Source organism: Loxodonta africana, chromosome 2, assembly GCF_030014295.1.
Source record: "Loxodonta africana isolate mLoxAfr1 chromosome 2, mLoxAfr1.hap2, whole genome shotgun sequence".
NCBI lineage: Eukaryota > Metazoa > Chordata > Mammalia > Proboscidea > Elephantidae > Loxodonta > Loxodonta africana.
Window position 1 is genome coordinate 110,307,992 of NC_087343.1, and position 27,651 is coordinate 110,335,642.

Below are 27,651 nucleotides of genomic sequence, written 5' to 3' on the forward strand. Positions count from 1 at the left end.
ATAGGGTCGCTATGAGTCAGAATCGATTCAGTCACAACGGGTTTTGTAGACACAGCCCTACTTTGTCTATCTCTGCTATTAACCCATACAACTTAAGGCCTGAGATGAAGAAAAAGAGGGTAAATATCTCTTCTCCACATATTTGAAAAAAGCTTTTCCCCTGTGAAATATTATTCCTTACCTCTTTACCAGCAACTGTTTAAGAAAATACATTTTATTTTCTATGCTTTTTTCTTTTTCGTGATTTATTTCATTAACCTCCAAGCTTTTTATTTTTATTCTTCAAAAATATGTTTCATATCTATTTTATTCTTATAACTATAAAAAAAAACATGCATTTTGTTCTTAGTTACTGTTCAACTACTTTCTATTCTTCAAGCTTAATCTTATCTTTTAGATTTATAACTTTTAACCTCATGGATATTACAACATAATAAAAATGTTAAATATTTATCTGTGTTCCAGCCTTTTATCCTTTATTTTATTTGTCCATTTTATCTATTTTGAAACCCTTTAAAAATTACCTTTACTAATATTTCAATAAAACTTTTCTGTCCTCACTTTTTTTTAATGTAATTACCAGCAAGAGAAATGGTACTAGTAAAGGAAATCCATTCTAAACATAGCCACTTCTCTGGCTCCCCTTAATAAAATTCACAACAATTTAAGAAAACTCTTAAAATAAAACATATGTCTAGAAAATCAGGAGGTGCGTACTTCAACCAGCTCTTGGCCAATAAGTCATATAACGATGGTGATACACTTGCTGGAATGATTTGCTTGCTGGAATGATTTTCCACCAGTGCTTATGTCAGGAGCTTCTAAACAGCCATTGGACTGCAAGCAAAGGATACCAACTAAATTTCATGTGCCAGGAGATACTGAACTGTATGACTAATAGAGAAGACAATATTTATTTAGTCAAAACCAAGTTCCTCATATTGCTCTCACACCAGTCTTTTTAATTTTTTCTCTGGTTATTACCACTCCTCTTAACAAGATAAGAGGAAAATCATGTTATGAAGTTTTCCCCTAATTTTTTTGTGCAGTTTCCTTGCTTAAAGCCATAAATATCTCAAGCTGGTGTTCATATTATTTATTTATTGAGTTTTTACTATAGACTATGCACTGAGCTCTGTATCTTACATCCTATGAGGAAGGTACCATTTTTGTACCAATTTCCAAGCTGAGGAAAGTGAGGCTCAAAGAGGTAAAACTCCCATATTTCATTTAATCCAAAATGCCATCAATTGTAAGGTACACCATTGTTTTATGTGCCACCAAGAAGTAAGATCGTTGTCCCTTAAATTATGATGCAATGCCTTAAGAAATGTCATATGGTATGCAATTAGAAGTCTCATCAGCTTTTGAACTATATTAAGAAGGACTTGCCAAATTTTTCTGACTCAGTTGCACTGCTTGGTCCCATCCTTTCACAGGCATCTCAATAACAAAGCATAATAAAGCTATCTTTACAGCAGTGACCTTTTTTACTTAAGTACTCCAAATCACTTGGATGTTACTTTGCAAGAAAATGGGAAATAGAGATCATTTCCCCCAATAGCAAGTATTTGCTTCACTAATATAAAAATTATATCCTACAGCTATTTCTGTCTTTCTACATATACAATGTCTTTACAATTCAATGTTGAGATATGGCATAATCTTTCTGAAGACTTAAACAGCAGTTACATTCAATATATATAGTACCACTAAAGGACATAACTCAATTAAAGCAATGATAATATGAGCAGCTATGACCAAGTATATACCCACTCCACCCACACACACTTAGGCATATCTACTATGTCACAGTTATATCCTGGCCTACAGTTATTTCAAGACTTCATCATTTTAAAACAACCCAATTTACAGGATGTTAAAATGTGAAGAAAACAAAATGTGTGTCTGAAATCAATGAAATATGGAAATTTGCATAACGTCTCATCGATAGTAAATACTATATAATGTGCATGCTGGGTAGTCCTATAGCAGCACACAAAACAAAACCAAACCCATTGCCATTGAGTCGACACTGACCCAAAGCCACCGTATAGGACAGAGTAGAACTGCCCCCACAGAGTTTCCAAGGAGCATCTAGTGGACTTGAACTGCCGACCTTTTGGTTAACAGATATAGCTCTGAACCGCTTCACCACCAGAGTTTCCTCTATAGCAGCTAGGCCTGTTAAAAGATTAGAACCCAAAGATAAGGAGAGACCTGATGTACCATTAAACTTGGATAAATATGTCCATGGAGCACAAAGAGAAGGCTACAGCTGGCCTCTCTAAGACTTCTTACCAAAAGAAAATAGGACGCTACTCTTAGGTGGTTAGAGTCTCTGGTGTACAGCCTGGCTTCCAGGCTTAGGCAAAAGTAACAGATTCTACCAGGGAAAATCTATGAAAAGATCTACCACAGTGAAGCATAAACTCACATTTAGTCCCATTCCCTATTCAATCCCAGAAAGTCATAGCAACCTGACTGAGGGATTAGACTCACTACCCAGTGCTCCAACTCCACTCTTCCCTTCATGAATCTTTTATAATCCTTGTCAAGGATTGAATTATATCCCCCCAAAAATGTGTGTATTGACTTGGTTGGACCATGATTCCCAGTGTTCTGTGGTTATCCTCCATTTTGTGATTGTAATTTTATGTTAGAGAGGATTAGGGTGGGATTGTAACACCCTTACCAGCTCACTTCCTTGATCCAATGTAAAGAGACTTTCCCTGGGGTGTGGCCAGCACCACCTTTTATCTCTCAAGAGATAAAAGGAAAGGGAAGCTAGCAGAACAGGGGGACCTCATACCACCAAGAAAGAAGCACCAGGAGCAGAGTGCGTCCTTTGGACCCGGGGCTCCTGTGCAGAGAAGATCCTAGTCCAAGGGAAGATTGATGAGAAGGACCTTCCTCCAGAGCCGAAAGACAGAGAATGTCTTCCCTTGGAGCTGACACCCTGAATTTGTACTTCTAGCCTACTTTACTGTGAGGAAATAAACTTCTCTTTGTTCAAGCTACCTACTTGTGGAATTTCTGTTATAGCTGCACTAGATGACTAAGACAATCCTCATTGTCTAACTGACTCAAAAGTAAACACCAACCAAACAGGGAACACTGGCTGACCCTTTTATTATAAAGAACTGAATAGATATGCTCTACTTTAATTTCATCACCATGGCTTAACAGATGTACTCAATTGTGAAACTCAGCTTTAACAGGCGCTAAAACATAAAGCAAGACAAACAGTGGAATTTTAAAAAATCTAATAGGCTCCTAAAATATGGCCCATTATCCCTAAGTTTTCTTCCCAAAATAGCTGATGCAAAGTTAAAGGCAAGAGTCTAGATATGTGAACTTCCGTGTTGGATCTTAATGTTACATGCCTATAAGATGTCTACATTTTAGAACAGTTGCTTCCCATTTTGCAGGATTTTTATTTTTTTCTGTCTTTTTTTAAGGCTATAAAAGCTCAGATCATGTTGATACTCAGAGGCTTTCTTTTCTTCTTACTCAAACTATTGCCAATAGCCCTGAATTTTATAAATTCCAAGTGATTCTTCAATTGGTTTCTGAAATTGGAGCTGCACATAGTACAGCTGCATAAAAATACAAATATATACAGAACCTAGGGAAGGCTTCCTAAAACAGTATCAAAACTTACTTCCGTTTTCCATTCTTGTCCTGCTTTAATCCATTTTTTATACAAAGTCATGTTTAAAAGTTCTTATTTGTTCAAAATTCATATGTTCCTGTAATGTTATTCCCCTGCTTAAAATATGTTAGTGGTTACCTATTGCATAAAGCATGGACCCCTGGCACTGCAGTGGATAAGAATTTGGCTGCTAACCAAAATGTCAGCATTGGAATCCACCACTCTTTGGAAACCCTATGGGGTAGTTCTACTCTGTATTATAGGGTTGCTATGAGTTGGAATTGACTTGATAGCAACAGGTTTTTTACTGCATAAAGAAGTCCCTGGGTGATGCAAATGGTTAACGAGCTTAGCCTCTAACTGAAAGACTGGAGGTTCAAGTTCACACAGAGGAGCCTCAAAACAAAGGCTAGGTGATCTACCTTCAAAAAATTAGCCATTAAAAACTCTATGGAGCACAGTTCCACTCTGACGCACATGGAGTCACCATGAATCAGAGTCAACTCGAAAGCAAATGGTTTAGCGCATGAAGAATAAAACTCAAAGTTCTTATCATGTCCCCAAAGTACCAGCATGAACTAGCCTCTCTCTCTCCAACCTATTATTCTGTCATGCTCTCCATCAAGTTGTTATGTTCTAGCCACACAGGTCTTCTATAAACTGAACATACCAAAATCTTTGCTGCCTCAAGTTCTTTCCACACGTGTCCCTTGTATTTGGAATTTTCTAAATCCCCATTCTTCATATGGCTAGCTCCTTCTCATGCTTTACGTTTCCCACTTAAATGTTCCTTGTTCAGAGAAGCCTTCCTTACCACATATCTAAAGCAGGCTTCATACAGATTTTCTCTATTCAGTTTTTTTTTCCTATTTTTTTTTTAATCTGAAATTCACACAAGAACCTAAGTTCCATAACCAAAACCAAACCAAACCCGTTGCCATTAAGTCAATTCTGACTCATAGCAACCTTAAAGGACAGAGTAGAACTGCCCCATAGGGTTACCAAGGAGTGGCTGGTGGATTCAAACCGCTGACCTTTTGGTTAGCAGCTGTGCTCTTAACCACTGTGCCACCAGGGCTCCTATCTGTAAAATGAAGAGGTTAATTAAAAAACTTTAAAAGTTCCAGATATATGCACACCCATGTTCACTGCAGCACTGTTTACAATAGCAAAAAGATGGATGCAATCAAGGTACCCATCAACGGATGAATGGGTAAATAAATTATGGTATATTCACACAATGGAATACTATGCATCGATAAAGAACAGTGACGAATCTGTGAAACATTTCATAACATGGAGAAACGTGGAAGGCATCATGCTGAGTGAAATCAGTCAGTTGCAAAAGGACAAATATCGTATAAGACCACTATTATAAGAACTCGAGAAATAGTTTAAACAGAGAAGAAAATATTCTTTGATGGTTATGACAGAGGGGAGGGAGGAAGGAAGAGGGGTATTCACTAATTAGATAGTAGATAAGAACTACTTTAGGTGAAGGGAAAGACAACACACAATACAGGAGAGGTCAGCACAACTGGACTAAACCAAAAGCAAAGAAATTTCCTGGATAAACTGAATGCTTTGAAGGCCAGCGTAGCAGGGCCAGGAGTTTGGGGACCACGGTTTCAGGGGACATCTAAGTCAATTGGCGTAATAAAATCTATTAAGAAAACATTCTGCATCCCACCTTGGAAAGCAGCGTCTGGGGTCTTAAACGATTGCAAGCAGCCATCTGAGATGCATCAATTGGTCTCAACCCACCTGGATCAAAGGAGAATGAAGAACACCAAAGACACAAGGTAATTACAAGCCCAAGAGATAGAAGGGGCCACATAAACCAGAGACTACATCAGCCTGAGACAAGAAGAACTAGATGGTGCCCGGCTACAACCGATGACCGCCCTGACAGCGAACACAACAGAGAACCCCTGAGGGAGCAGGAGAGTAGTAGGATGCAGACCCCAAATTCTCGTGAAAAGACCAGACTTAATGGTCTGACTGAGACTAGAAGGACTCCGGTGGTCATGGCCCCTAGACCTTCTGTTATCCCACAAGAGGAACCATTCCCAAAGCCAACTCTTCATACAGGGACTGGACTGGACAATGGGATAGAAAAAGATGCTGGTGAAGAATGAGGTTCTTAGATCAAAGAGACTGTTGAGACTACGTTGGCATCTCCTATCTGGAGGGGAGATGAGAGGGCAGAGGAGGTCAGCAGCTGGCTGAATGAATAGGAAAAGAGAGAGTGGAGGGAAGGAGCAGGCTGTCTCACTAGGGGGAGAGCAATCAGGAATATACAGCAAGGTGTATATAAATTTTAGTATGAGAGACTGACTTGATTTGTAAACTTTCACTTAAAGCACAATAAAATTAAAAAAAAAAAGACTTTAAAATTCCTTCTAACTTATGTTTATTTTCTTAAATCCAATATTAAAAAATTATACAAGTCAACACAATTGGCTTGTCAATAGAAAATGTTTTACTTTACCATAACAGAAGCAAACAAATCCTTGATAGTAGTTCCAAATTCCAGTTGCTCAAGTCTGGCATCAGGCCAACCAGGCTGTTTACGTTTTTCAGCTTTTAACCTTGCTGTACCTATATGTTAACAAGTAAAGGCATATAACTCATTCAAATAACTAACATAGATACATAAACATATACACACCCCCTAATAAACCTAGATTGTTCTGGGATGGCAAATGAATAATTTTTTTAACAAACTAAAGTCAATCCAACTAATTAAAAGGCTAATTCCTCTAAAATAGTGCTGTCCAAAAGAACTTTCTGTGATAATGAAAATGTTTCATATCTGCACTCTCCAATAGTTTAGCCACTAGTTACATGTAGCTATTGAATATTTAAAACGTAGTTACCATGACCGAGCAACTGAATTTTTAATTTTATTTAATTTAAAATTTAAATAGCCATTATGTGGCAAGTAGCTACTGTATTAAATAGAACAGCTCTAGAATATAAAACAATAATCTTTGATATTACAAAAAAATATTTCTTGCCAATAAAATATACTATTATTAGGAGACTTTATAAGATTTCTCTAATTTTAAATGTAATTTTAGTGTTTTCAAAAGAATTTTAATAGGCCTTATTTTATCTTAGAGTAATTTTATGTGGTAGTACCTGTATTAAATAATGCTAGGTAAATTGACTTAAATAAGCTTCATTATTTTAAAGGAACTTATGAACTCTAGTAAAAAGCATTTCCTTTTTAGAAGGAAATAATGGGAAGCAAAAATATGTACTACTTAAAGTCTGATATTTAAATAAAATAATATTTGGCCACAATACTACTTTATTTGTTCAAATAACACTAAAGCATGACACTGTATCTCTGTGACAGACCACTAGAGGTGGAAGAGGCATATTCATTAAGAAACGTAGTTTTGTTGTACTCTGAGAATGTTGGAGGTGGGACAACTACTGCCTTTTAACTTAAGAAATTACATTTCTATAGTTACCTGGTATACTATGTGGAAAGCATGACAATGGTATTAATGTAGACCATGCAATAAAAGCAGCAAGAAGAAAATCAATCCACCAAGTCCACAGCCAATGTATACCACCATCTCTAAGTTTAACTCTTTAAAACAGAAGAATGAAAAATTGCAACTTTCAGTATCTTACTACAAAAAGCCATAGTCACACGCACACTCACACAAAGAGTCATGGACGTTTTTCTGTTAATGTGTTGCTATTGTTGTTTGGGTGGTTGTTTTGTGAGATGGAGTGATTTTGAGTCCTATAATTATGGGGTTCTCTTTTATCTTGAAACATTCTAAATTTTTCCCTTTTCCTTCTTTCACCCTGCACTTTTCTCCACAAGAAGATATACATTTGGAAGATTACTATTGCTTTGAATCTCACCTCTCCTTTAAAACCATTCTTGCCTCTTTAAATCATATGCCTAGTCTTTTATGGCATGCCTGGTCCTTTAAATTACACAACTGACCCTTTATATAGCATATGGCCCTTTAAATCACATATACTTTGAAATCTGTTTCTTACAGTCCCTTCTCTAAATTTTCAGATCAAAGCATGAATTTATCCTTCTGGTGATCACTCTTAATCATCCCTAGTACTCTTTGGTAGTCTTTATCTTCTGTCTAGGCAGCCCTGGTGGTACAGTGGTTAAGTTGCTCAGCTGCTAACTGAAAGGTCAGTGGTTTGAAACCACCAGCGGCTCCATGGGAGAAAGATGTGGCAGTCTGCTTCCATAGAGACTCACAGCCTTGGAAACCCGATGGGGTTACCGTGAGTCGGAATCAACTCAATGGTAGTGAGTTTAGTTTGTTGGATCTTCAATTTTCCCTGCAGTTATTCTAAATTTGTCTTTGTTCATCACAAAGTCTTGCAGAGAGCAGGAAGGGCAAGGAATGTGAAAGATCCTGTGCTGATATTTGTTGATTTTTCTCACAGCTATTTTGCAGTTTCAGCATTCTTTGTCTTGGAGTGATGCTGAGGGCTTGGCTTCGTGGAGATTTTTCCTAGTTGTGACGTTATTTTGTATCACTTAAGGAGGAGATTTGGGGAAGCTGATAACTAGTCACCATTGCCTTCAGTTTTAGACATATTTAAGACCTTCTTCACCAGCCATTGTGGGAAAATATTCATGATCACACCAGCCACAATTTTGGGATGCTGGCTTCTCATGGTTGACTCTATTGCCAGCTGGGACCTGGGGATGGCTCATTTATAGGCCTCACCTTTCAAAGAATGGCAGAAATGTTTCCAGTTTTATTCACTGATGGGATAGCTCCTTATGCACTGCTAGTATTATGCAGGGATACAAATACCAAAACACAATGTCATAAGGTTGTATTCTTGATTTCTATTATCCAGTAGGCATATGTATCTGAATATACAATGCCTAGGGAGTTTCAGCTCCAGATTGCTATTAGGACTGCATGTTTTCACTCTGATTATAACATTCAGAAATTTTCCTCTTTTTTTTTTCGTTTTTTTTCGCTTTTGAACCCAGCTACGTATTCTGTGTACATTATATATAATAACTATATATGTGTATATAATCATCTACCTAGAAGATCCAATGAATCAACTGAAAAACTACCAAGTCTAGGCAAAGAACTGAGTGACTTATACATACAAAACAAATTCAGAAATCACTAGATTTTCCTTCTTAGAATTAATTTCCTTCCTAGAAATAATTGATTGGAAAATATAATAATACAAAGACCATTCACAATACTAAGGAAGTGTACGAAATGCCTAGGTTTAAGGTCAATGGGATATGTTCAATAAGGAAAATCATAAAACCTTATTGAAGGCCACAAAAAAAGAGCAGAGAAAATAGAGCAACACACCAAATGCCTACATGGAAAGATATTATTCCCAATTTGATTTATAAATTCAAGCAATTCAAATCAAAATAATTTAATTAGAACTTGAAATTACCAAATTTACCTGGAAGAGTAATTCTGCAAAAATAACCCCTTATTTTTAATGAAGAAAATAATGAGTGGGAACATATTATCCAACCAAATAACAAATCATGCTTTATTATAAAGCTTTAGTAATTAAAACATTGTAGTATTGGCATGAGAACAGAAAAATATATCAGGAAACAAATTAGAGAGACAAAAAATCCCTATGTATATAGGGAAATTTAAATTACGATAAAGATGTTATTTAATATCAGCAAAGAAACCATAGAACACCAAATGAGAATGAAATGTGCACAGCTTAATAAAGGGAAACAATATCACTGAGATGTACACAAGAAAAAAAGACCTTTTGGAAACTGCTATGACATATATAATTTGGAAACAACACCAACAACAACCAAAAAATACATGCATGGATATGTATGTATGTGTGTATGCATATATATGTGTAAGTACGTATATGTGAGTATATACGTGTACATATATAGCTTACACATATGTATACGCATGCATGTGACTATATACACATATATAACAAACCCAGTGCCAGGGTCTCATATATATATAGTTGCAGATATTTCTTAGATATAACCAAATACTTCGCAGGATTGATTTTCAGGGTTTGAAGGTTTAGGACCATATTCTTAGGGGATATCTCAGTCAATTGGCATAAAGTTTATGTTCTATATCCTAGTTTTGTGAGTGGGGTCTGGAATCTTAAAAACTTGAGAGTGGCTATCTAAGATACTTCTCTTGGTCTTTACTCATCTGGAGCAAAAGAGAAATAAGAAAACCAAAGACTTAAAGAAGAAATTAGTCTATAGCACTAATAGTCTATATAGACCACAACCTCATCTACCCTGAGGCCAGAGGAACTAGATGGTGCCTGGCTACCACAACTGACCATTCGGATCAGGGCCACAATAGTTGGATCCCGATAAAATGGAAGGAAAATATGGAACATACTTTGTAATTGTGTCTTTAGGAGGCCATTTCATCATTCTATCAAGCCAGCTGCTTCAGAATGACAGGGAACGTGGTAAAACCAGTGAATTCCATGGGCATGGGCCCATTGTTGCACCCCATTTGGTGTGAAGTAGGTCCCTTGATCCGAGGCAATGCTATGTGGGATACCATGACGGTGGATAAGGTATTCTGTAAGTCCATAGATGGTAATTTTGGCAGAAGCATTACATGCAGGGAAGGCAAATTCATATCCAGAGTAAGTGTCTACTCCAGTAAGAACAAAACACTGCCCTTTCCACGATGGAAGTGGTCCAATGTAATCAGCTTGCCACCAGGTTGCTGGCTGATCACCTCAAGGGATGGTGCCATATTGGGAACTCAGTGTTGATTTCTGCTGTTGGTAAATTAGACGCTCAGGAGAGGCTGTAGCCAAGTCAGCCTTGGTGAATAGAAGACCATGTTGCTGGGCCCATGCATAACCTCCATGCCTGCCACCATGGACACTTTGTTCATGAGCCCATTGAGTAATGACGGGAGTAGCTAGAGAAAGTGGAAGAGTGGTTCCCAAAGAACACATCATCTTATCCACTTGATTGTTAAAATCATCCTCTGCTGAGGTCACTCTTTGGTGAGCATTCACATGAGACACAAATGTATTCACTTCTTTGGCCCATTTTGAGAGGTCTACCCACACACCTCTTCCCCAGAAATCCTTGTCTCCAGTTTTCTAATCATGTTCCTTCCAAGCCTCTGACCATCCAGCCACAGTCCATGAATCTGTCTACAATTGCACATCTGGCCACTTCTCCTTCCAAAGTGAACAACCAGGTGCACTGCTAAAAGTTCTGCCCATTGGGAGGATTTCTCTTCAACACTGGGCTTCAGGGAGGTCCCAGAAAGGGGCCGTAGTGTTTCCGCCATACACTTTTGAGGTGCCTGCATATCACACAGAGCCATCTGTAAACCAGGCATGAGTTTTCTCTTCTTCAGTCAACTGATCAGAAGGAACTCCCCATGAGGCCATAAGTGCAGACTGAGAGGGAGAAGGTAATGTGACAGAAGTGGAGACGATGGGCATTTGGGCCACTTCCTCATACAACTTATTTGTGCCTTCAGGTCCTGCTTGGACCCGATCTCATATATACCACTGCCATTTAATGATGGAGTGCTGCTGTGCATGTCCAGTTTTACAACTCTGTGGGTCAGACAACACCCAGTTCATGATGGGCAGCTCAGGCTGCATGGTGACTTGGTATCCCATGGTTAAGTGTTCAGTCTCTACTAAGGCCCAGTAACAAGCCAAAAGCTGTTTCTCAAAAGGAGAGTAGCTATCTGCAGAGGATGGCAGAGATTTGCTCAAAATCCTAAGGGTCTGTGCTGTGATTCACCAATAGGGGCCTGCCAAAGACCCCAAACAGCATCTCTATCTACCATGGACACTTCAAGCACCACTGGATCAGCAGGATCATATGGCCCAAGTGGCAGAGCAGCTTGCACAGCAGCCTGAACCTGTTGCAAAGCCTTCCCTATTTCTGGGCCCCACTCAAAACTAGAAGCTTTTTGAGTCACCTGATAAATAGGCCAGAGTAGAACACCCAAATGAGGGATATGTTGCCTCCAAAGTCCAAGTGGTAGGCATTGTACCTCCTTTTTAGTTATGGTAGGAGCCAGATGCAATAACTTATTCTTCACGTTAGAAGGAATATCTTGACATGCCTCACACCACTGGAAGCCTAGAAATTTCACTGAAGTGGAAGGTGCCTAAATTTTTGTGGGATTAATTTCTCACCCTCTAGCACACAAATGTTTTACTATTAAGTCCAGAGTCATTGACATTTCTTCCTTACTAGGTTCAATCAGCATAATGTCATCAATGTAATGGACCAGTGTGACGTCTCGTCGAGGGAGATGATCAGGGTCCCTGCTGATGAAATTATGACATAGGGCTGGAAAGCTGATGTAGCCCTGAGGTAGGCAACTGAAGGTGTATTGTTGGCCTTGCCAGCTGAAGGCAAACTGCTTCTGATGGTCCTTTCAAACAGGTATGGAGAAAAATGCCAGATCAATAACTGCATACCAGGTGCCAGGAGATGTATTAATTTTCTCAAGCAATGGAACTACAATGAAACCACATCTGGAACAGCAGCTGCAATTGGAGTCATCACCTGGTTAAACTTTCAATAATCTACTATCATTCTCCAAGATCCTTCTATTTTCTGCACAGGCCACATAGGCAAGCTGAATGGGGATGTGGTGGGAATCACCACCCATGCATCCTTTAAGTCCTTGACGGTGGCAGTAATCTCTGCAGTCCCTCCATTAATGCAGTATTGCTTTTGGTTTACAATTTTCCTAGGTAGGGGCAGTTCTAATGGTTTCCACTTGGCTTTTACCATAGAGCCCTTATTCCATTTGTCAGGGATCCAGTGTGGGAGTTCTGCCAGTTGCTGCATATATCTATTCCAATTACGCATTCTGGAACTGAGGAAATCACTACAGGATGGGTTTGGAGACTCACTGGACCTACTGTGAGACAGACATGAGCTAAGACTCCATTAATAACCTGACCTCCACATGTCCCCACTCTGACTGGTAGGCCACAGTGACATTTTTGGGTCTCATGGAATTAGTATCAGTTCAGAACCAGTATTCGGTAAACGCCAAAAAGTCTGATTATCTCCTTCTCCCCAAAGAATAGTCATTCTCATAAAAGGCCTTAGATCCCTTTGGGGAAGGCTGGGAGAAAGGTTAACAGCCTGTTTTGGGCAGTGTATTAGAGTCCATCCTCAAGGGGACCCAGACTCCCCTTCATTCAAGTGGTCTTTAAACTCACTCAAGTCTGGTAATTGATTGAGGGACTGTGACTCTCCATTCTGGTGATTCGAGTTAGACTGCTGTTCACCTGACCTAGAATTCATCCATTTGTACATATCAAGTGAATAGTAGATTTCCTATCTATTTCACGCCTAGGGACACCATGACTAAGTAGCCAATGCTAGAAGCCCATACCAATCAGACAATTCTGATTACAGCTTTGACTCTGCTGTCCATTACTATAATCACACTCACCTTGTCTTCCATGATTGAGTGCAGCCACTTGGCCCCTACTACCATGGGATACAACCAGTCCCGTTGTAGTTAGATTTCTTAATTTAGTTAGGGCAGTTGCCACTGTCAAACCTGACTTACATAAAATAGCAGTCACGACAGTCTTCAAGGATGCTGGAGCTTCCTTCACAAATTTATTCCTCACAATTTTCGTAAAAGCTGTGTGCTCTGAGCACTCCACGTATGGGTCTGTGGATCTAACCTGATAAATCCACTCTAGCATGCCAATTTCCCTAAGACTTTGGATACCTTCTTCTACAGTATACCTAGGCAAGTCTGGTACTTCAACTTGATTTAGTGTAGGCCATCTCATAATCCATGCTTCACCAGCCCAACCAAATAAATTATTAGATCTTTTCCTAACTTCTTGAGCTGAATCACTGAATGAAGAATCTGTGCTTAGTGGACCCACATCAATAAACTGAGACTGATCCATCTTTTATGTTCCTTGCACCATTATCCCACACCCTTAATAGCCATTCCAACACATATTCCCCAGGTTTCTGTTTGTAAACATTAGAAAAGCCAGGCAGGTCTTTTGGAGTGTAGCTTCTTCCTCCTTTGTACTTCACTTTTTGGGGCCTGCTGGGACTTAAGTCTAATTATAGGTCTAGAAGCCAAAATTGGTACTGGGGAAGTGTTTTGAGAACATTCAGCATTGTCCTGTAAAACACCTGCCTCTCTCAATGCCCCAGGCATTGATTCAGACAAGGGCTCTTTAGAGACAGCTGGGCTAATCTCATTAGGTGGGAGTGGAGCGGTTAATAGTTTTATTGGGCAGGGCTGTTTAGCAAACATGGAGTAATCTCTTCACATGGGAGTGACAGCTGGTTCTATTGGTGGGAGTGATTAAACAGAATTTAGGAGCTCAGTGTCTTCAGCTTCCTGATTATCTGCCCAAACGTCCGCATCCCAAGTTTTGGGATCACATTTCTTCCCAATCAATGCCCTCACTTTAACTTCAAACACCTCTTGAGGTTGGAAGCTGAGTCCGTGTTGTAATTCCTCCACTCTTACAATAAGATTCTTGGTTTGGTTTTCGGCAATATCAGTTCTGTTACTACAAGCAATGAGGCTTTCTTTCAAAGCACAAGTGGAAACTTTGAGGTCTTTTATGTGGCACTTGAGCTTTGACCTGAAGCCCTGAGCACATCTCTGTCACCAGTTTCTCTAGCAAAACAGGGCCAACCAACCAGCTTCCTTATTCTTCTCATTCTGACAAAACTGTAGAAAGATATCACACATGTTCTCCCAGAGCCTTTCACCAATACCCGATCTATTGGTGGTAATATTTTGCATATTTGAATTGCCACCTCACGCCATGGATTAGCAGTGCCCTCTTTACTACTGGAAGAAGAATCATCAACATTTTTAAAACTAACTACACTTGAGAGCCAATTTAGAAAACTCATCCTTACAATTTTGTTTCACTAGAATCACTCGTGGTACCAAATGTCTTAGGCTGGGTTTTCTAAAGAAGCAAAACCAGTAAACCATATAAACATATAAGAGAGGGATTTACATCAAGAAAGTGGCTCATGTGGTTGTAGGGAGCGGAATGTCCCAAGTCTGTGGGTCAGAATAGAGGCATGAGGATGCATGTAGCCACGGAGGCTGGTGAATCCAAGGCCGACAGGTCAGACAGCGGGGCTCTTCCTCACAGGCTGTGAAAATTGATGAATCCCAAAGATCGGCAGGCAAGACCACAGGTAAGCTGCTAACTCAAGTCCCAAGTACCACATGCTTCCCAGTATCATCCCTCAAAAAAACTGCATACATGAATATTCTTGTCATAAATTCTACTTCTATGTGAACACAGTCTAAGAGAGATACAATCACTAGGGCTTAACATTTAGTAGTATTGACTTTTAATGGGATAAGGCAGTTTTCCAATGAAGAGAACTATTGGGCATAGGAATATTAAGAACCAAATAAATTTCAAACAAAGTCATCTTTCAGTTATGGAGCAGATGGAGGAGGTCAGATGAATAGGAACCAGCTGTAGGATTCAGAATGAGCAAAAGCCCACTTACATTAAATGCAGGCCACATGCCCAAGGGAACTCCCTTTCAACTGATCGGCTACTCACAACAGATCCCATCATGGAGGTGATCACATAATATCAAATATCAGCATGGAAGTAATCACACCATCATATGACTATCAAACCAGTGAGAGTCATGGCCCAGCCAAGCTGAGACATAACCTTAACCATCACAATCCCTAAATTTCTGTGAAAGGAAAAAATACTGATATATATAACTATATAAAAGTTTTAAAATTTTGTATAGTTAAAGATATCATAGACAAATTTCAAGCAGATTGGGAATGATTGTTTGTCATATATCTTACAATTAGTATTTATAATACATGAAGGACTTATATAAATCTTTAAGGAATAAACTGCCAATATAAAAAAGGAAAAGGAAATAAGCAGTAAATTGAAATTTAAATACAGATGGCTAATACATATATATTGTATGATCTGTGGTCCTGATGATATACTCACTTTAGGTAATTTACAGATACAATTTAATAAAAGTGCTATTTAAGTGATATAAGCTGGATCTAGAGAAATCTACAGGAAGAGCTGATACCCTGGGGCTAGCAACAGCAGAGAAGCACTACCATCTCCAGGTCTGAAGAGACAAGGAGAGATAAAAGCTAAGTAAACCATACACAGAGTAGTATCAAGAGGATCAATGGAGAGGAGGTGTGGCTTTTATTAAAGAGGTGCAGCCAACCATGAAGATCAGGAGGGAAGAATGACCTCACACTACTCATGCCCTCAGATCTCTTGCCAGTGCCCTACATAAGCTAAACCTAAAAGGAAGTCAGAGGGTAAGAAGCCCTTTGGTGTTGTCCTAGTGGGTCAGCCTCTTGGGGTACAGAGCAGGGTGGTGAAGGACAGAGAGTGGAACTCTAGCAGCAAACAGAAGATATCCAACACAACCCTTCACTTTTTCACCTCAGTATCTATTCTTTCTCTTTTCTAGGTGAAGGAAAAAAAAAAATCCGTGAGACACACTAAGTCCCAATATTATTTTAAAAAATCACAGGATTATGTCACTTCAATTATACTCTCAACTAAAACCTAAAACATTGTTGTGTCCCAGTTATATTGCCTTAGCTCTGCATCCACCATTCCCATGCTCACTGAACAGAGTTTTGAATACCAAGGACTCTATAAAAAAGGACTCTATACCTGGTCAGAAATGCCCGGGAGTTAAGAGTAACCCTAAGTTCAGCCCTCAAGCAATGAATACCACAAACCAAGCCGTTGCTGTCGGGTCGATTCCGACTCATAGCGACCCTATAGGGCAGAGTAGAACTGCCCCATAGAGTTTCCAAGGGCACCTGGTGGATTTGAACTGCTGACCTTTTGGTTAACAGCTGTAGCACTTAACCACTATGCCACCAGGGTTTCCTGAATACCAGCGGTTAGTGGATATACATCCCTACTCCTTTGAGCTGCTGTTGTGATAACTCTGAGGCATGTCTTACGTTGTCTCCCAAAGTTCTACCATGGGATTGAGCCACACTTGCCCAAAGCAGTAACCTTCTCAACATAATGAACACTTACTTCATTGGCTTCTTTTGCTACCATACTTCCCAGTATCATCCATCAAAAAAACTGCATGCACTAATATCCTTGTCATAAGTTCTACTTCTATGTGAACCCAGTCTAAGAGAGTTACAATCGCTAGGACTCATCATATAAGGTGGCAGAAAAAAATATAGAGAGAGAATAAAATTAACATAAAACCTAACTGCCACTGTTCCTGCCTCATTAGCTAATCACGAGGTCTATGTTTACCATCACATTTCCATTCCGCCACCACCTATTCTATCCATGACTTTCAGTAAGCAACTTGGTTGGGAACAATACTTTCCTTGGTAGGGTGACCCATATCTAAGGCTCTAAGCACTTGGCAGTACTGACTTTTAATCGGATAAGGGAGTTTTCCATTGTAGAGAACTACTGGGCATAGGAATATTAAGAACCAAGTAAATTTCAAACACAGTCATCTTTGTTTCAGTCATATAGCAGTAACCCTTTCCCCTTCACCAGGAATTCGATCAGTAGCACTGGTCAGCAATGTGACTGCTTCCCCTGCCTGTTGATTCAGGGTCACTACCAAAAAAAAAAAAAAACCAAACCTGTTGCCGTCGAGTCAATTTCAACTCATAGAGACCCTGTAAGGACAGAGTAGAACTGCCCCATAGAGTTTCCAAGGAGCACCCGGTTGATTCAAACTGCCAACCTTTCGGTTAGCATACCTTTTGGCTAGCAGCCGTAGCTCTTAACCACTATGCCACCAGGGTTTCCTCAGGGTCATTAGGAGCCCAAAATGGTTAGGGACAGCCGAAGCTTCTGATAAATCAAAATCATGACCAAGTTCATTGGTGGAAGTATTCCTCCCTTATGAGCAAGGACTTCCAAACATATCAAGCTCAAGGTTGCAGGAAATGAAAGCAAGAATTCTTCCAGTGGAATATTTCATTAAAAGTGAGATGATCTGCTCCCACACCTTGGTCCCCAGATCCATGCATCCAGGAAACGGGGGAGAAGGTACCATATAGGCTTCTAAATCAAAGTATATAACACATCTTGCAGACAGTAACCCAACTTCAAAGATGGGTGTCTCCATAAGGGTTGAAGGTACCATAATTGTTATACCATTCTATCAAGCCAGCAGTTTACGGATAATGGGACACAAAGTAAGACCAATGAATTCTGTAACTGTCATACTATCACACTTCCTTTGTCTTATCAAATGTTCCCTAGTCAGAAGCAATATTATGTGAGATACCACAGGGATGAATAAGGCATTTTTAAGTCTGTGAATGGTGATGCTAGAAGAAGCGCTATTGGCAAAGAAGAAAAATCCCTACCCAGAATATCTTTCCCTATAAAAGCAAATCACTGTCATTTGTACGTTAAAAGAGGGCTGATGAAATCAACCTGACGACAAATGGCCAGCTTTTTCCAGGACTCAGTGTTGGCCTCTGTTATTGACAAGCTGGATACTCAGCAGGAATAACAGTCAAGTCCTGAAGAATATTCTTGATCAGATACTGTCCTTGGTAAGAGGGAGTCTGTGTTGTTGAGAAAGTCTGTGTTTTTTCATGAGGAAGAACTGGTGTTTTTTTTTTTAAAAAAAGGAAGCTGACTGGAATCTACAGGATGGGTTATTTTGTCCAGTTGATTTTAGAGCCTCCTCCAAAGTGGACACCCTCTTCCTGTGCTCATTTTAAGAGGTCCACGCACATGTGTTCACATGTGTCACCTATTTTCCAATTTTGATTTTAAAGAGGGTCTGACTATCCAACCAATTCATTAACCATAAAACAGTATAGATTCATACCTCAGGCTACCTTTCCTTCTATGCTAAGTGGGCAACCAGCCTGAAATTCTGGCCACACTGAAGTATATAATACAGGTAAAAGGCCAGCCTCTTTTGAATATTCACACCCTTCAATGTTTTCTTTCCCCTGAGAATGTTCTCTAGTATTATCAAAAGGAGCCATATGATCCAGAAGTCTTTAAAATCGCTTTTGTCATTGAATTATTAAATGCTAAACCAGTTGCTGTTGAGTCAACTGCAGCTCATGGTGACCATATATGTGTGTCAGAGTAAAACTATGCTCCATAGGGTTTTCAATTTCTGATTTTTCAGAAGTAGATTGCCAGGTCTTTCTTCTGAGGCACTTCTGTGGACTCGAACTTCCAACTTTTCAGTTAACAGCCAAGTGTGTTAACCATTTACACCACCCAGGGATTCCTATTAAATGCTATAGCCATTTAATTTCCCAATGCCTTGCCCTCCCTTGCCAAATACTATGATAATTTTAGTAACTATGTCTAATTTTCCCCAACAGGGAGATTATCTGTACTCACAAATATGTGAGCAACCAAGTTCTGTAATCCCATTTGGGGAGTCTGTTTCTTACTGCTACTTCTGCTACTACCTTTCCTGCCAGAAAACAGGTGGTATACTCACAGTAGATAATTTGAAAAGAGTGATAAGCAACTATTTTCAGTAGTGTAGGTAGAGTTCAGAGAAATGAATGAGAGAGAGTACATAATTCTGAGGCTAGCAACAGCAGCAAGTGGTTAGCACAAGCCTAGCTATCAAGTGGAACAGTGTTTAATAAATGGAGAGGACATCTGGACAGGAACCGTGACCTTCAGGAGAAGGATAAAGCTAACCTGGGCACAGCCTCACAGAAGAAGAGCTGGGAGGATAAATGCCCTAGCCTTAATCTACTCTTGCTCTCTGCCCTGCCAGTGCCACTCACTGGCTAAGTGCAACTGAAACCCAGAATTCAAGGAAGTATGTTGAGGCAGTCAATACAGGTCAGCATCCCAGAGCAGAGAGGAGGGCTACAGAAGAGTGTAGAAAGATGGAGATTGAATGTAGAGAAGCAAAAAAAAAAAAATCTACCACCCAGTTTATGCCCTGATACCTAATATGTCCCTTTTTATGATGATTGTCTGGCAGCTACTAAAACTTCACAGTAGCAAAGCAAGAACCCAGGTGAGCTGTCAGGGAAGCTGGCAGGTGGTATCTGTGGCAATGAATAACTAGTGTAATTAGCTAGACAGCTGTAAATAACAGGACCTAGTTGGCTTTTGTACCTCAATTTCTATCAGTTCTACTTTTTTATAAACCCAGTTTCAGAAATGTAGGGTGGACTCCTCCATTTTTCAGTGATGATAAATTATATCTCCTTCATTAACTCTATCATCTCAGTATAAAACTAGAAAAGGTAAGGAGGAGTTCTTGCTGGTACTACTTCCCAAAACATACTTAAAACATAGCTTTAACAATGCATATTTATAACTTACTGTAACTATCAAAACCATTTTACACAGATATCTCCATATCATCAATGAAATCAACATCAAAAAAAAAAGGGGGGGGGGAGAGGAAAGAAAAATGGCTTGCTTTTCCATTGAAGTACTATTCACAAAGGTCTGAACTTGTGGTGCTCCTATCGCAATGCCCAAAGCATATCCAGTCATTGTCGAAGCTTCTCCAAGGCCTGTAAGATGAACACTGAACATCAACAACTATATGAGATAGCACTGTCATAAAATGATAAAAAAATTAAGTGACTGAAATGGATTATTTCTAAAAGCTTTTCATAGCATATTACCCAATGCACATATTAGAAAAAATCAGATAATTTAAATATATAATTCATTAAACCCTATTTAATTTATATATTTAATGTAATATGAATAAACACATGGATATTTTATATAAACCTAAGTTCAGTATATCTCCCTTCATTTGAATTTGTGGTACTATAGCTAATGACACTTTAATGCTAGCAGCAGCTTTGCATTCTTCACCCTGGCTGCCAGAATTGGGGGAGGTAGCAATAATGTAAGCTTTTATTTGCAGTGTATAAACCAAAAAAAAAAACAAACCCACTGCTGTCGAGTCAACTCCGACTCATAGCAACCCTATAGGACAGAGTAGAACTGCCCCATAGAGTTTCCAAGGAGCGCCTGGCAGGTTCAAACTGTCGACCTCTTGGTTAGCAGCAGTGTATAGATGTGTCTATTAATTGCTACTCAGTAGAATCAAGAGTGAAACAAACTGAGGTCTGTTGCTACCCTCAGCCAAAGCTAATAAACCACTAAAAAAAAAAAAAAAAAAACTCTAAAAGCAAGTATGAATATGGATATCTGCTATTTCAGTTTATTGACATGATTTTCTTATCTCTGGTGGAAAATAATTATTTTGGTGCAAAGTGAGATTTTCTTTTAAGTCACCTTCACAGTAAGTATATAAAAACAACTATAATTTTTTTTCAAAGCTGATTAGATAACCTGTGCATGTAGATGATCTATCCGACCCAGAGTCTACTGCGATACAAGAAAGTACAGATTATTCTGAGATACATTCCAGGGTCACTCGCTGAAGGATACGGTAGCATAAGACATAAACAGGGGATAGTATACTGTGTTCACTTAAATAGTATATCATATCTCCCCCTGATAGGATAGGCAAGATTATGATCTCAATGAATTTCAAAATATGACAGGCCCCAAAACAATTAAGTTAGTATATGTAAAGGGCTTAGAGAGGTGACGATTATTACAGTTTCATCACCACACTGAATCTAATACAGAGGTGGCAAAAATTATGTCTCCATTTCCCTTATGACAATGACTGCAGCTTCCCACCTGCATCCCCAAAGTTCAAGCAATTTCATCCAGTAACTTCAGATTTTTTTTCCTAGAGAAAATGACTACCGTTTATATAGCCTTATATATACATTGTTGTTGTTAGGTGTCGTCAAGTCAGTTCTGACTCGTAGAAACCCCATGAATAATAGTGTATAATGCTGTCCATTCCTATACCATCCTCACAATCATTGCTATGTTTGAGCCATTGTTGGAGCCACTGTGTCAATCCATTTCATTGAGGTCTTCCTCCTATTCACTGACCCTCTACTTTACAAAGCCTGATGTCCTTCCCCAGAGATTGGTCCCTCCAGATAATGTGTCCAAGGTAAGTGAGCATTCAAGTAAGATTTGTTCATTCTTCTGGCATTCCATGGTATATTCATCGTTCTTTGCCAGCACTATTAATTCAAATGTGTCAATTCTTCTTCGGTCTTCCTTCTTCATTGTCCAGCTTTTGCACATATATGAGATGATTAAAAATGTGATGGCTTGGGTCAGATTCTCTTTGGTCCACAAAGTGACATATTTGCTTTTTAATACTTTAAATAGGTCTTTTGCTGAGATTTGAACAGTGCAAAAAGTCTTTGATTTTTTGACTGCTGCTTCCATGGATGTTGATTATTGACCCAAGTAAAATAAAATTCTTTACAACTTCAATATTTTTTCCGTTTATCATGATGTTGCTTTTTGGTCCAGTTGTGAGGATTTTTGGGTTTTTTTCACATGTAGGTGTAATCCATACTGAAGGTACTGACTTCATCAACAAGTACTTCAAGTCCTCTTCACTTTCAGCAAGCAAGGTTGTGTCATCCGCACATCACAGGGTGTTAATGAAGTCTTCCTCGAATCCTGATGCCCCATTCTTCTTCATATACTCCAACTTTTCAGATTATTTACTCAGCATACAGACTGAATAAGTATAGTGAAAGATACAACAACTCTGATGCAAACCTTTCTAGATTTTAAACCATGTGTATTCCCATGTTGTTCGAACAACAACCTCTTGGTGTATGTACAGGTTCTGCATGAGTACAACTAAGTGTTCTGGAATTCCCATTTTTCACAATGTTATCTATAATTTATTATGATCCACACAGCTGGATGCTTTTGTGTACTCAATAAAACACACATAAACATCTTTCTGGTTATCTCTGTTTTCAGCCAAGATCCATCTGACATTAGCAGTGATATCCCTCATTCCACATCTTCTTCTGAGTCCAGACTGAATTTCAGACAGTTCCCTGTTCATGTACTGCTGTAGCCATTTTTGAATTATCTTCAGCAAAATTTTACTTGCATGTGATATTAATGATATTGTTCGATAATTCCCACATTGTGTTGGATCACCTTTCTTTGGAATGGGTACAAATATGGATCTCTTCCAGTCGGTAGGACAGGTAGCTGTCGTCCAAATTTCTCGGCATAAATGAGTGAGCACTTCCAGCATCACATCCATTTGTTGAAGCATCTCAGTTGGTATTCTGTAACTGCCTGGTGCCTGGCTTTTCACCAGTATCTTCAGTGAAGCTTTGACTATTTCCTTTAATACCAATGGTTCTTGATCATATGCTACCTCCTAAAATGGGTGAACATCGACCAAGTCTTTTTCGTACAGTGACTCCGCATTCTTTCCATTTTCTTTTAATGCTTCCTGAGTTTTTCAGTATTTTATCCATAGAATTCTTCAATATTGCAACTCAAGCCTTGAATTTTTTCTTCAGTTCTTTCAGTTCAAGAAACGCCAAGAGTATTCTTCCCTTTTGGTTTTCTATCTCCAGGTCTTTGCATATTTCGTTATAATAATTTACACGGTCTTCTCTAGCCACCCTTTAAAATCTTCCATTCAGCTTTTTTATATCATTATTTTTTCCATTCACCTTAGCCACTCTACATTCAAAAGCTAGTTTCAGAGTCTCTTCTGATATCCATTTTAGTGTTTTCTTTCTTTTCTGTCTTTTTAATGACCTTTTGCATTCTTCATTTATGATATCCTTGATGTCATCCCACAATTCTTCTGGTCTTTGGTCATTAGTGTTCAATGCCATCAAATCTATTCTTGAGATAATCTCTCAATTCAGTTGGGATATAGCCAATGTCCTACTTTAGCTCTTATGGACTTGCTTTAGTTTTCTTCAGCTTCAACTTGAAATTGCATATAAGCAATTGATGGTCTGTTCCACAGTCAGCCACTGGCCTTGTTTGGACTGATACGGAGCTTCTCCATCATTTCTTTCCAAAGAGGTAGTCAATTTGATTCCTGTGTATTCCATCCAGCAAGGTCCAGGTGTAGAGTCATCATTTATCTTGATGAAAAAAGATATTTCCGATAAATAAGTTATTGGTCTTGAAGAATCCCATCATACAATGTCTTGTGTCATTTCTACCACCAAGGCCACATTCTCCAACTTCTGAGCCATCTTTTTTGCTTCCAACTTTCACATTCCAATCACTAGTAATTACTAATGAATCTTGACTGAATATTTCATCAATTTCTGACTGCAAAATTTCGTAAAAAATCTTCAGTTTCTTCATTTTTGGCATTAGTGGTTGGTGTGTAAATTTGAATAATAGTTGTATTAACAAGTCTTCCTTGTAGGCATATGAATATTACCCTATCACTGACAGCAGTGTTGTATTTCAGGATAGACCTTTAAATGTTCTTTCAGATGGTGAATGCAACACCATTTCTCTCCAATTTGCTGTTCCCAGCATTGTAGAAGGTATGATTATCTGATTCAAAAATGGCCAATACTAGTCCATTTCAGCTCACTAATACGTAGAATATTCATTTTTATGTGTCCTATTTCATTTCTGATGACTTCCAATTTTCCTTGATTAATACTTCGTACTTTCCACATTCCAATTACTAACAGATGTTTGCAGCCATTTTTTCTCATTTTGAGTCGTGCCACATCAGCAAATGAAGGTCCCAAAAGCTTTACTCCGTCTATGTCATTAAGGTTGACTCTACTTTGAGGAGGCAGTTCTTCCCCAGTTATATTTTGAGTGCCTTCCAACCTGAGAGGCTCATCTTCCAGCACTGTATCAGATAATTTTCTGTGCTATCCATAGAGTTTTCACTGGCTACCTTTTTTTCCCCCCAGGTACACGTAGTTCCCAGCTTACAACAGGGTTCCATTCAACAACTCTGTCATAAATCAGTTCTGATGTAAGTTGAAAACTTCATTTTTTTTTAGTTTTCATTATTATTGCCTTTTATTATCAGTATCTTTATACACATCTTTGTTTGCCTTTGGGGGTTGGAAATATTACATATAAACTTACAGATATATTTTAATATATACATAAAAAAATACACCAATCATAAAAATTTACTCTGACGATGAAGAAGAAGAGTTGGACTACATTGGCATTTTGTCAGATGCAGTAATAATTCCACTTGTGGGTCATCTGGATTATCCTGGGAATAGGGATGACATTTCTGGGTAGAAAATTACTGAGAATTGTCTATATGGCCCTTTCCTTTTATTCTTCTTCTATTTTGTTGTAGGAGCCCTGGTGGCCCAGCGGTTAAGTGTTCACCTGCTAACCAAAAGGTAAGAAGTTCAAATTCACCAGCCGTTCCTTGGAAACCCTTTGGGACAGTTCTTCTCTGTGCTATAGGGTTGCTGTGAGTTGGAATTGACTCAATGGCAATGAGTTTAATGGGTATTTCATGGTAACATCTCACTGCTTCCTGAATCTGCCTAACAACTTTAGCAAATCATTCAGTGTTTGAGTCCAAGTTTTCAAGCAATGGGAGCCCCTGTTTTAGTTTAGAAAACTAAATCTATATGGCAGTGTTTTGAACAGTAAATCATAAAATTAAACATCTGTGAGTGAATATCTGAGAATAACAGCAAATTACACACTACACCATTGTATGTAGTACTTATTAGTAACAATCAGATGTACAAAAAGAAAAACAGACCGTCATAAGTGCAGTTTGTGGTAATTCAAATACGTCATAAGTCAAGCACTTCCTGTAGATCACCAGATATTTCCTCCTAGTTCTGTCTTAGTTTGGAAGCTCCACTGAAACATGGCCAGCATGGGTGACCCTACTGCCCTACTGGTATTTATAATACCAGTGGCATAGCTTCCAACGTCATAACACACAAGCCACCACAGTAGAACAAACTTACATATAATGTATATACACACACGTACTCCTCACTTATCAACATGGTTAGGTTCCAAAGACCTGGTCATTATGTGAAAATCGGCATTATGCAAAAATAGAGGATAACCACATCAGTGCACAAAATATTATGTGGGATATACATGTCCTCTTGGACCCAAAAGGCAGGAAATGTAGGTGAGCATTGTATGTCCCACTGGTCATAAGAGGGTTACTGCCAGACGTACGTCACTAATGTGCAAAATATACAGATAGTAGATTTTTTACTATTGTCATAAATGCGAAATGTCAGATAATGAGACAGTCAATAAGTAAGGAATAGGTGTATAAACATTCACACACACATATATATATAAATAATGCAGAAAGAGTACAGTTTTTATTACTTAAGAAACTGTCTTTTTTTTTTCTCTTGCTGTATATATTTTCAGTGATCCTCAGATCCCTCTGTCTAAAATTTCAAAATTCAAGCAGCTCCTCAGAATTAGGCGTTCAATGTGATTTTGAAGTTATGCATTCCAGCTATCATTTATTACAAAACTATCATAAGGGCCAATAGTTGGTGCCTCTATATCATAGCCACACCACAACATAAAATTCTGTGAAAATTAAAAATGGGTCAGTCATATTAGCGGAAAAAGCAACTTGCCTAGGTAGATGCCAGATGAGTATCTGTCAACACTGTCATCAAGAAAGGTTATTCCAAGGATATAAAGAGGTATTCCTGCTATTCCCTGCACAATCTGCCCAAAGATGAAAAAAGATGTATATTTTGATTTGAATGATGGTAGGGCATCCTGGCAAGTACCGATAACCTTCGTTGCTTGGCAGATATCTTTTGAAAAGATAATAATTGTATTTTTGCAAAGTGAGTTCAATAATTAAACATACAATAAATATGCAGTATCCTTTATCAAATATTTTACCCTTTAGAGCTATTACCACATTATGCTTTTTTCTTTTAGTTAAGGTTTCACTTACATAGACTATAGTATATATACTACAATCAATCATGTTCTCAGAACACTGCCATGATAAAAGAACAGTTTTGAGAATACTAGAAAAAATGCACATATAATAAACCAAAATACAAAATTAACACATTATTTTAGGTATACAAACATACTTATATGTATATAAACACATACTTATATGTCTATAAGTGTGTACGTATATATGTATATATTTATATAACACACACACACACAAAACCACACATTCCTCTTCAATATGGCATCACGTGCCCCTGACTTTTGACTCTGGTATAAAAGCGTTTCTAATGTTTTGGATTATCTGAAATATCAAAGATTATCTCCTAGGTTTAGTTCTAGGCGCAATCTGCACATCAACTTTTTGTCATTCTAATTAAATAATTTTCCATTTTAGACCCCATAACTTCTAGAACACAGGTTCAGTCAGCACCAAATAGTCAGCACTGGTGATAGTTCAAGAAATATAACAAAAAGTTTTCATTATACCAAATAACATGAGTTATATTGGTGACTTGGTGAAAATAGTTCTGTTACAGCATTTAGGGCAGATGCCACATTAACGTGAGCTGGAAAAAAGAATAGGAGATTAACTTAAGAAGCATGGACAATTCTTTCAAGAAATTTGCCTGTGAATCTGAGGAGGTTGTATAAAATGACAAAAAGAGACTGTGCATTATGTTTATTGTTATTGTTGCCGATACTGTTTTAATGAATGGAGAGAACTTAAGCAAATTTAAATGCTAATGAATGAGAACCAGTAAAGAGGGAGAAATTGCTGAAGAAAGATTGGTAGTTGGAAAATATGGCCTTGATGATAGAAATGACACCGGATCAGACGACAGAATTTTGCAAGACCAGCTACTTCTTCATTTCAAATACCTTTTTTCAACAGCATAAACAGCGACTATACAGGTAGACCTTTCCAGATGGAATTCAGAAGAATCAAATCAACTACATCTGTGGAAAGAGAATATGAAAAGCCTGAATGTCATCAGTCAGAACAAGGCCAGGTGTGAAATGCACAACAGACCATCAATTGCTTATACACAAGCTCAAGTTGAAGCTGCAAAAAGTTAAAACAAATCCACAAGAGCAAAAATACAGCCTTGAGTATATCCCACCTGATTTGTAGACCATCTCAAGAATAGATTTGACAC

At 38.5% G+C, this 27,651-nt stretch overlaps 1 protein-coding gene across 1 annotated transcript in view; it reads right to left on the minus strand.

Annotated features, from left to right (window-relative positions):
• The window catches only part of SLCO6A1 (solute carrier organic anion transporter family member 6A1), a 131,636-nt gene that overhangs the window by 86,876 nt on the left and 17,109 nt on the right, over positions 1-27,651 (minus strand). Inside the window, exons 3-7 of the mRNA XM_064279698.1 lie at positions 26,152-26,337; positions 20,117-20,205; positions 19,192-19,213; positions 7,138-7,245; positions 6,147-6,256 (exon numbers count right to left, since the gene is read on the minus strand). Coding sequence (XP_064135768.1) covers positions 6,147-6,256; positions 7,138-7,245; positions 19,192-19,213; positions 20,117-20,205; positions 26,152-26,337 — 515 coding nt within the window. The remainder of the gene's footprint in view (positions 1-6,146; positions 6,257-7,137; positions 7,246-19,191; positions 19,214-20,116; positions 20,206-26,151; positions 26,338-27,651) is intronic.